The 11,088-nt window shown below is 41.4% G+C and overlaps 1 protein-coding gene across 2 annotated transcripts; it reads left to right on the top strand.

Annotated features, from left to right (window-relative positions):
• The first annotated feature begins 837 nt into the window (after positions 1 to 837).
• pdcd6 (programmed cell death 6) lies at positions 838 to 10,251 on the top strand. Of its 2 annotated transcripts, none has more exons than XM_064331221.1 (6): positions 838 to 1,049; positions 3,462 to 3,523; positions 7,548 to 7,592; positions 8,219 to 8,386; positions 8,782 to 8,891; positions 9,580 to 10,251. In XM_064331221.1, the coding sequence occupies exons 1-6, from the start codon at positions 967 to 969 to the stop codon at positions 9,676 to 9,678; spliced, it is 567 nt and encodes a 188-aa protein (XP_064187291.1). In that variant the 5' UTR covers positions 838 to 966; the 3' UTR covers positions 9,679 to 10,251. The 2 variants fall into 2 exon arrangements, with proteins under 2 accessions (XP_064187291.1, XP_064187292.1); XM_064331222.1 differs by having other exon boundaries at positions 840 to 1,049; positions 8,219 to 8,377.
• The last annotated feature ends 837 nt before the right edge of the window (positions 10,252 to 11,088 follow it).

Here is an 11,088-nt window from a genome sequence, read left to right as displayed (position 1 = left end):
TGGGGTGCATTTGCCCCCCAGTTCCACAGGCAGAAAGGCAGAGACAGGATTAAACATAAATAATCAACTTGATCCTATCAAATGTAGTCTGCGGCAGGACAATGTGTAATAATGTATGTAGCCTACCAGAGGTTTCAGCCAAAAAAAATCCTCAAACAATAACTGTAGGTCGGAATATACACATAACGACCAAAAGATTTTAATGTCAATGTGAAATTTCTAATGGTGTACACGTGATACCAGGATAGCCTGTATGTACCATCAGCATTTAGAATTCTCCATAAAATAACACCCTTCTGCAAGAAAGTCAATCAACACGGAATTCTTAACCATATTCATGTTTTGTGAACATAAGCATATCTGTTTTCGGTGGATTAAAAGCCTGTTTTCCATCCAACACATAATTTCTAACATTCCTTTATAGAATTGCATGTATTTCCATTACAAAGTTTAAAATATCATAATACCAATTCGGTTGCTTTCATTAAAAAAACAAAACAAAAAAAACAAACATTTGACTCACAGTCGACCAAATAATTTCCAATAAAATCAGAATGGACTTAAGCCACATTCTACAAAAAATAAATGTTACTATGTTATCAAACCTCCTCCTCAACCTCAATCTCAGTACTACTTGCGAGTAGTATTACTATTAACGTATAGAAAAATTGGGTTTACAAGATGTGTCCAATTTCTTACATTTTTCACTGAAGATTTTCAGTTTTATATTATTACTAAGCTTTCAGTTTATTTTAGTCGGAACACGTTGACATTTTGGGAAAACCTGTGAGAAGGGGGCGTGGCTTTAGTTTCACAGAGTGGGTGGATGACGTTGCTTGAATTCATAGGGAAGTGGTGACATACACACCGCGCCTCTGAGAGGAACGAAAGTCGTGTCAAATTAAAACAAGAAAACAAGTGCGCCTCTTTTCTGAACACAAATTCTAGATTATAGGAGATTGAGGAATGGCTTATCAAAGTCAGTACAGACCACCTCATTTTAACAACGCTCCTCCGAATCAAGATTTTCTGTGGAATATATTCCAGAGGTGAGTCAAGCCCGTAAAACTCGATTCCGCATTGAGGTTTTTTTTAAAACATTCAGTCGCTTACCCTAGCGCACTGGTTACGAGGGTGAATTGCAGATAGCTGTAGCACAACGTCACGAAGTGGAGTAACATGGATGGCCAGATTTTTTAAGAAAAACCGTTTGCCATATATAGTTAGCTAGACTAACCGACCAATTTGCATTGCCTTTGGTTGTTTATGCCAAGCTAGGTAACGCTATCCTTTGTCGTCTGACGTGGGTTAAATAACTGTAATGAGTTAATTAGCTATCAAGTTAAATTGTATTACTAACGTCGCCCAACATTAACTTCCTTGGTACCTTCTTGTAAGATTAATGCTGCTTGTTAGTTGTATAAACTAAGATAGCGACATAGGACACAGAAATATGTTCGTTTCACATGCATTTTTGTTGCGTTCTGATTTCTTGTAACGTTGGCTAAAGATCAGGATACACCTACAAGGCCTCTTGGACGTAGAAGCGTAACGTTGATTAGCTAATGCTAAGTTGTGCGTGACTGCAGTGAGATGGAAAGTTAGCGAACGGCAGTTGTAACGTTATTTCTTCGCCTCTTAGCTGTACGGCGTGCTTATCCTTGCCGTGGTCACCGACGGATAGCATGATTTATGGCAATTGACAGTCAAGTCGTATGTCTCATTGATCCGAGTGGCAGAGGTTTTCCATGCAGAAAACGGTTAGATTAATGCTGTAAAATTGTGAAGAACCTCCTCGTGATATCTGAAGGCTACAGGCTTCAGATACTTAAGACACGTAATGTTAAGTTATTAAATTCTTCCCAGTGGTAGAACTAAAAGGGGACTCATGCTGTTGGTTTATGATTCCTTGCAAGCCTGGATTTCGGGCTTTCGTACCATCACATTTGCGTTGCTAGCATCTCAAGATTGTGATTACTGGAATTCCCTTGTCATGTGATGGTGACTGTGATTGCGGAGTGTAATCAAAAGGGCAGAGTGAATGATTCATTTGGACCATTGCTCAATCGTAGACTGACATTATGTAGGACTTGAGTCATGCGTTTTTTCCTTCTGTGTCCATGATCATGAGTTTCCATGACAATCGATCTTCATGTAACCTGGGGATGCAAACGTATCCCTTCCTGGTGTGATCCCATCGTGTCAATATTCCTCTGTAATTTGCAGGAATGTGGAGTTAGCCTAAAAGTTATATGTGCTGTTTTCCTATTGAAACTTTAGAGTTATATGTAAGGTACAGACAAGGCAAAATTCGTGTGAGTCTTTGGCCTCATCAAAACTAAAAACGTCGAATGTGGAAATTTTCCATTTGTAATAGTTTTTAACCCCCGAAGGAGTGTAATGAAGGCACAATCCACTTCTTAGGTATCTTAAGGACACTTGACACTTTTTAAAACTGTGTCATAAGGGTAGCCGTTAAAATGTATGTTCCATTACATGTTTTCAAAGCTTGGAAGAACTGTTCATTTTAAATGGGGCTGTTGCGCTTGTCAACATGAACAAAACATCAGTAAGGCTGGAAAAAATGAGCCATGTTAAGCTCATTAACACAGAACATATGTGCTTATACATGAAACAAGGGTTGCGCCTGAAGGTAGAGCTACATTTAGTTTATTTAATTGTGCAGAAAAAGATGTGCCCTGTCAGAAGGTGAAAAGATGTTTACACAATGTGTACATCAAGGAGAACTTGCCTTCAGTTTTGCTCTTTGTGTTTTGTAAAATGGTTGCTAAGATGGTTTCCTCTGATGTTCAGTTGCTGAAGGTTTGTTGGTAGGCAGGCCAGGTTTAATTGCCAAGGGAACACATTAGTCATTGCTGGATTCACCCACATTTCAGCATGGAGGTCTGTTTTTAAACTTCTATGGTACATTCTTAATCCACGTAATTGATTGCAGGTCTTATTGAATGGTTCCATTCAAGACAGATTCTAAAACGTTTATCACACTGTTGTGTGGGGCAGATTTCCATCTCATTGTCATAGTCAAATGGAGAGAATCTGCGCCATCTGGCTGGACCAGTTCAGTTTTAAAAGTACATGTGACATACAGAGATGATTGGTGCAACTCTGGCGTCACTAGGTTACCACAGAAGGAATTCCCCACAGTGCAGTTATTTGGTTTAACCAATTAGCACTAAGCATTGCTCCTATTTTTAGTTGCTGTTGAGGAATGTGCTAAAGGAGCCAGACAGGAATGCCCCTTTATTCTGTATTAACACTGAGTACCATGACTGCCACAGAGGATAGCTTTTGCTACATGTCACATTTCTGAGATGGTGTTAGCAAAAGATTTGTATCGTAAGTTATTGAAATAGTTTTGTTGTGGACATTCAGGCATGCCCTTTGCCTGATGACTGTTACGCTCAATGAAGTATTAACGTTGTTTTTGTTTCCCTCCTTAGAGTCGACAAGGACCGGAGTGGCTCAATATCAGACACAGAACTTCAGCAAGCACTATCAAATGGTACGTGTGGTGCTGCAGCAGTCTAAGACACGCCTCCTCGGGCCTGCCCTTAAAAGTACCCATTAAAGCTGCTTTTGAAACACGTGGCAGCCTAGTTCTCTGAGAATTAATTCTTGGTGGTCTTGAATGAGCCCAGAGGGTGTGTTCTGTTTTTATTCCGGAATTGCTGACGTGCAAGTGAAGACAGGAGGCAATCTGTGTTGGCAGGAAGTCTAACAGGAAGAGTGCTTCCTCTACAATGTAGCGAAGGGCCTTCTCAGTCTACCACCTGATAGTCAAATCAACTCCCTTGGTTCTGGAGTGGCACCCAAGGGGACACGGCTATAGTGTTCATTTTTAACCTAACATATTATTATTTCCATTAATTAATCATTTGTCTTTATTATTGTCTGTGTGAGAGTTAAGCACCATCTCTGGGAGCTAATACATAGTGTGCCACAGAACGGAACTCAGCTCTTAGTGAACTCCGTAGAAAAGAGAGCTCATCCTACTGCACTATTGTGTTAGTAAAAACAGAAGTGGCATCACATTGAAACCACTATTTTCCAATTCCCCTGAAACCGATCTCCAGATGGTCACTGCCACTGGTGCAGAGTATTTTGCGGTACCGTGTTTTGAAAATCCATATCAAGGGGCTGAAATTCTAACCTGAAATGGGACGCCTGAATGAGAGCACCGATCGAATCCTTCGCCTCGTTCAGAAGCGGGAGCTCAGCGGTTTCCGAGCGCGCTGCAGTAGCGTAGCCGTGCGGCGCGTCTCCGCTCAGGCGAGGCCGAGCGTCCTGCGTGCGCTGCTGCCCTGCTGAGTGCCGTCAGCAGTTCTCCGATGTGGCAGCCGGTGCACTGTGGCAGCCGGTGCACTGTGTCCTCTCAGAGACATTGTATTCAGACGTTGCATCGGTGGTGGCGAAGCATGTATTAGCGGTGCTTCTCTTTAATCAGGGTAGAGGTCAACAGAGCCCGCAATGTCAGAAGTGCTGTACTAGCTTGGCATCCCGTGCAGTCTGCGATGTAGCAGAATCTTTTATGTGAGGCGGCAGTGTAGCAAATCCACCACTTTGTGTTTTTTTCTCCCCAAAATATTACAGTATGCAACTAAAATAGATCAGTCAGAAACTTGTACTTTAATTCAGAATCTGTACCCTTCTGACATTTGATATTAAATTGTCAGAAGTTTTGTCTGGCTGAAAATGGGTCTTTCCCTAAATATAATGTGTGATTCATTGGGCTGTAGGCACCATTTTGCTGTGGCTGCCAGAAGAGAAGAGTGGAAAAAAAAATCTGCCAAGGCTAATCTCTCTTTTTTTGTGTGTGGTGCTTTTCCCCCCCATCTGAAATGCTGTGGCACTGAAACCACATTTATCTCAAACCAAAAGCAATTGAGCCCTCTGTCTAATGTTTTATTCATTATTTAAAACTGTTGGCAACGCACTCCCTATCACCAGCTGCACATGTTGTAGATTGCATTTTCTGACACGCGCTATATATAAATCTGCACGGTAGCTCTACTTTATCTGCATTAAGGTCAAAAAAACATTCACATTTCTTCATTATTTTAGATGTGTAATGCAGTGCAAGTTCCGTTTCCTCAGAAGTTCAGTTGTTTCTATTAAAAGAACACTTCAGGTATACCTGTTTAAATAGATAACGGCCCAATGGAAAATGAAAGCCGTGGTGTTGGAAGCATTTTACCTGAAACTTTATTGTGACCATAAAGGCCTGCAGGCCTGCACCAGATCTGGAGAGGAAATGGTGGGAATGGCCGCTCAGTGCTGTCATTGTTCCGTCTGCCAGCTCTGCCACTAGTTTTTTCTCTGCTGCGACTCTGTTGTTTGTGATTCATTTTATTTAGGAGCAGGACTTCACTTCTTTTCCTTTAGAAATCCCCACCGCTTACTTGCATGTAACAGAGTAAATATGAACCCTGCGATTATTCGCCTCTATCAAGCTGTAATGGCCATTTGCTCAACAGACTTGTCGTGTTTCAGAGAAACTCCACAAAATGATGTTGTCACTTTGCTATGGACAACCCCACAAATACTTACTTTTATAAGTTCTCTTCGGCTTTATTAAGAAACAATTTTGATTTCAAGCATTGTTTCAATGAAATATAAGGTTTAAGATGAAATTGTAGCCATTTTACTTCATGTATAAGAATAGATTATTTTAATTTAAAAATTCAGTACATACAGGCTCTTTATTCATATATTTCTACTATAGTCACTGAAATTCTATATTTTTCATGGCACAGCTGGGCAGGGTTCATGCCATAGCAGTGTGCTGTGGCCCGCTGGTTGGATACCACTGTAGGATACTATACAAAAGAACAGACTTTATTTGAATGGCTTGTCATATCTCTTGAATTCAGAGGTAGTCTGTGTGATCAGGTTTATGATATTTTTGTCCCCTTTTAAGGCAACCCTGAATTTCTCTCAGTGTACAAATTTGAGGAAAAGTAGCCTCACTTAAAAGCAGCAGGCCCCAGAAAGCGGCGGCTCGCATTCTCTCTGTGGCGTTTACGCTTCTGTGTTCAGGCCGGGGCGTACCCCCTGACTGGCTAGCCTAACTGAACCCTGGGTCGCCCCAAACCGTGTGCCAGCCGGGGCCTCGAAAGGCCTTGTGCTGTGAATGTGTCACCGTGGTGGGGGAGAGCAGCAGGGTTGGCTGCGGACGCCCTCGTTTCCATGACTAGCGCTGTCGAGGGGAGAGCAGTGAGAGAGCTCACTGTGAGACACACAGAGTTCCTTTGTGCCGCTGGAAGGGGAGGGAATGCGAGCGCTCCTGTGAGGAGGCAAGAGCAAGCCTACCGCACTTCTGAAGTGCGCGCACACACACACACACACACACACATGACTCATAAAACAAACACACACACACACAGGACTCATAAAACAAACACACACACACAAACACAGACACACACACACACAATTCACACTCACAACTCGCAAGCACGCACACACCCTGTACACGAGCGCATAACTCACAGACGCACACACGCCCTGTAAACACACGCACGTACACTGGCACCTGTGCACATACATAACTCACAAACACGCACACACCCTGTACACACATGCATGCACACACAACAAGCACACACATCTCGTACACACACACACACACACCCTGTACACATGCATGACTCACAAACACGCACACACCCTGTACATGCATGCACACACAACTCAACAAACACACATGTCCCACACACACACAGGCGCCCACACACCCTGTACACACACACAGCCCGCACACACGCATGCACATACACCCCATACACACACAAATAACTCACAAACCCATGCAGACTCCGTACAAACACATACTTACCCACACATGCACATGCACACACACATAACACACTCGGCTTGTGCACACGCATGCATACACACACACACACACAAAACTTACACACACACACCCCATTCACATACACTAGCACTGTAAAGCACTATACCTGACCTAGGCTGCCTGTCTCGGCCTATAACTCAATTGATCACACCTCTAACCCAATGGATCAGCACCCTTTTGTGACATTTGTGGTCAGCACTGATCTCACAGCCACGGAGAGTCTGGATCCAGCAGCTAGCAAGACGCTCTGGCCAAGATCCAAGCGCAGCAGTTCCTCTCCCAGAGACAACCAGCAATGAAACTGGGCAGGGCTGGAAAAAGTAGAGAAGAAACCTTTCCCTTTTGCTCAGCTTGTCTTAGCAGGAAAAGTCTTGAATGAATGCAGAGGACGGTGAAAAAAAGTGCAGATCTTTCCTTGTAGTCAGATGAGTCAGAAACTTGAAAACCATGCCAGCTTTCATTTTTTGTTTTCTATTATAACATCGCTGTCAGTATTGAAAATACACGCACAGTGGTAAGTATGGCTATACCAGTACTGTTTTGAAATGGCCTTTTCCCGGTTCCACGGACATTAAAATGCTGTTTACTTTGCATTTATTTTGCATACTGTAGGTGAAGGACTGTTGGTCATTCTCTGGTTCTCTTTTAACCTGCTTGCTTTCTTCTGTAGGTACCTGGACACCTTTTAATCCGGTGACTGTCCGGTCAATCATATGTAAGTGTGTGGTCGTCTTTGAAAATATGCTGTGGATTTATTCAGTTTTATTTCTCAGGGTAGTAGGTTCATCTGTAGTAGCCTTTCCATTCACTTTGTAACCTTAAACTGCATGGCAGATAGTTGCTTGTTGTCTGGTTCTGTTAAATGGGAGAATGTAGCTACCAATCAGGAGAAATTGGAAGAGAACAATGGGGCTTTTTCAGAACTGATCTCCTATTTACTACATGTTTTTTCATGCTTTGGCTAGTCAGTACTGGAATTTAAATGTAACTGATCTAGATGGTAATTACAGAGATAAAAACAAGGTTGCTCCATTGGACCAAACGAGGCTTTACAAGCTAGTTTACTGAATCTAACGTATACAGGGAGTCTACTTCCATGTGGCTATGGAAATAAAAATAATCCAAGGTAATCTCAGTTCTGAACCATGCTTCCCAGCAACAGGGGTGAGCTCACAAGCTTCTCTTAGGTGCTGATGGGAGATGAAGTCCAGTTCATTTTGAACATATTATACTGTGTAACCTGGATCTCTGGACCTCTCCACCCATGAGCACTGCAGCTATACCTTGTGCAATTTTCACCCTATTCAGCTCATCACCACTTTCCTGTCCTCCCTTTTGTAGCCATGTTTGACAGGGATAACAAAGGAGGTGTGAACTTCAACGAGTTTGCAGGCGTTTGGAAGTACATCACGGACTGGCAGAACATTTTCCGCACCTATGACAGGGACAACTCCGGCTTCATCGACAAGAATGAGCTGAAGCAGGCTCTGACAGGGTTTGGTGAGCAATGTATGCCTCCTTTATTGTCAGTAACTGTGTGAAGGAGAAGCTTGGGTGGGCTCACTCGTGTTTAGATTGGTCAGCCCAGTTACCTTTGCTGTAAGTAATGACTGCATGACCGCGCATGCTTGGAGATGCATGTTGCTTGATAGATAATGGTGTTATTAACAGATTATCACCTTGTGTAACATTAATTGTGAGGTGATATTGTGGATTTTCATGATTTTTGTGCATTTTTTTGCAATAAGGAGTGGCCCGTGTCACCAATAAACAGATTAAAGATAAAGTATTTCATTTTAAAGACAATATCTATAAGTCTATAAAGCATGTGGCCTAAATTCAATGTGAACTAGAACACAAATGTTGTATGTTCATAATGTTTTTTTTCCCCACTGTCTTTTTAGGTTATCGTCTTTCTGATCAGTTCTATACCACTCTCATTCAGAAATTTGACAGACAGAGAAAGGGACAGGTGGCTTTTGATGACTTCATCCAATGTTGTATAGTACTACAGGTAAAGTCTTCTATCGGGCTTTCTTGAATTTAGAGGCCACTTTTGGCTGCTCTGCTAACAACTGTAGGACAAGCATTTCAGATTGTTGTCCCAAGCACAAAGAATATAAGGACTTATCAGGCAAATTGTTTGGGTTTGGGGGTTATCAGTGATGAAACTCATAAATAAACGCACAGAAACATTAGTTATTTCCTCCTAATCGATTTTTATATATTTTTATGTGAAGCACTGAACACTAGTTAGTAGTTACTGATTGCACGTCATGTTAATGACTTCAGAACGTCTTTAATAGTTAGTAAACAATAGATCTAACTATTGGTCCAGAATCCTGAATGATTTCAATGTAAGGTTTGTTACCTTTGCATTTGTATTAATTGTATTAATTAATTGAATACAGGCATTGGTGTAGCATAATAATAAAAAAGTAAAGGTGGTTTTGGTCAGAGGCTACTGAAAGCTTTGTTGCTGATAGCAACATATTTAGTAGACCTGAAAGTGCCTTTACCGATGCTGCTTTGTTAGTTCAACACAGTTGAAGTTTTTGAAGGTTAACTCCATTGAGGATTTTCTATGGATATAGACTGTGCCAGTGGCTGGCTGCTTTTGGTTCACTCTGTAACACTGTGAACATGCACTAGAAAAACTGGGTAGAATGTAACATTAATCAGTGATCTTCCTGTTCTTTCAGAGGCTGACAGATGTGTTCAGGAGATATGACACTGATCAAGATGGGTGGATTCAAGTGTCATATGAACAATATCTATCGATGGTCTTTAATGTTGTATAATGGAAAAGGAACCAACTGGACACTACTGTGCCAAATGCCAAATCCTCCACAAATGTCTTCCATGTTAACATGACCAAACACAACCTGATTGTTATGATAGGATGGAAACAGGACGGAGTAAGGAGTGGCTATTGTACATCACTCTATTGTATGTTTATTATATGAATCATAATAATGTTAAAATGATACAGGTTTAGGTAAATTTTGGTTGTAAATATTACATCATTCAGTTGCATGCAGATGTATATTCTCCCAAAAACATGGGGGAACATCCCATAATGCTAAAGCATGAAATATTAATCTTAAGTATTTTGTTGATGCAATGTTTACAAACACTGTGAAAAGCAGGATTTATTAAGATCTTAAGTCGGCTTTTGTTTAATTGTTACGTCTGTTTTCCTGTATTTATATTGACGTTCTTTTAACCAGCAATGCCATTAAGTACATAAGTACACATTACCGTTGGCACAGTAGAGGGAACATGCATTTGTATAGCTTATTTTTTTCTGCATGGTGCCTTAAACTGTACAATTGCTAAACATTTTTATTAAAACACATTTGAAAACAGGGGAATATGATGTTTACTGTCTGTTGTGTTTTCAACATGTTTATTAGTCTGTACGGAAAACCTGTTAAATTAATTCTTAACTTACTGTTCGTCTCCAAGAAAGTTTGTATTGATTCGCCAAGTTGGTTAGGGGCATCTCTTCCGTCTCTATTGGGTAAGTGGGCATCAACAAACGGTGAGACATTATTACTTTCTCTGCTGTTCATCCGTTTGAAAAATTATGAAGATGGGTAGATTAGGTGGTTGTCTTATTTCTGTGAATTCTGTCACTTTTCAAGGACAGGATGCAGTTATGGCACACATCATTTCCAATAGTTTTTCTTAAAACGTACTGATTGCCGGACAGATAAGCAGAATTTCAAGTGCATTACATTACATTTTTATTTGGCAGATGCTTTTATCCAAAGTGACGTACAAAAAGTGCATTTCATGGTCATATACAACTACTAAACACAGGTTCGATAAGGTACAATACTTATTTTGTACAGCTATTTCTAGCCAAGAACACAGTTTAGTTCACACAGTGAACACTATTCAGGCCTAACCTCTGCAAAGCCAACTAGGCAGAAGAATAAGCTACAGTATTGTACTATTAAATACAAATTACCAAAAAGTGTTGGGATGGGGCAACATGTAAGAAGTGTCATGAAAGGGGGGGGGATTTAGAGTGATGGTGGTAGTTAGTCCAGGTATAGTCTGAAGAGCTGAGTCTTCAGGCCACGGTGGAAGATGGGTAGTGAAGGGGAGGTTCGAAGAGGGATGGGAAGTTCGTTCCACCACTGGGGAGCTAGGGTGGAGAAGCTCTGTGATCCCTTTGGTCGGGTGGGAGGGGATACAAGGCA

The sequence above is a fragment of the Anguilla rostrata genome, chromosome 4, assembly GCF_018555375.3.
Source record: "Anguilla rostrata isolate EN2019 chromosome 4, ASM1855537v3, whole genome shotgun sequence".
Lineage (NCBI taxonomy): Eukaryota > Metazoa > Chordata > Actinopteri > Anguilliformes > Anguillidae > Anguilla > Anguilla rostrata.
This window is presented reverse-complemented; position numbering and strand designations above follow the sequence as displayed.

What these genes read in the sequence shown, in the direction of transcription:
- pdcd6 (XM_064331221.1), top strand. Translation starts at nt 967, where the DNA reads ATGGCTTATCAAAGTCAGTACAGACCACCTCATTTTAACAACGCTCCT. An exon ending in TCAGCAAGCACTATCAAATG is followed by an intron (nt 3,524 to 7,547) that starts GTACGTGTGGTG and finishes TTTCTTCTGTAG; the next exon opens with GTACCTGGACACCTTTTAAT. An exon ending in GACTGTCCGGTCAATCATAT is followed by an intron (nt 7,593 to 8,218) that starts GTAAGTGTGTGG and finishes TCCCTTTTGTAG; the next exon opens with CCATGTTTGACAGGGATAAC.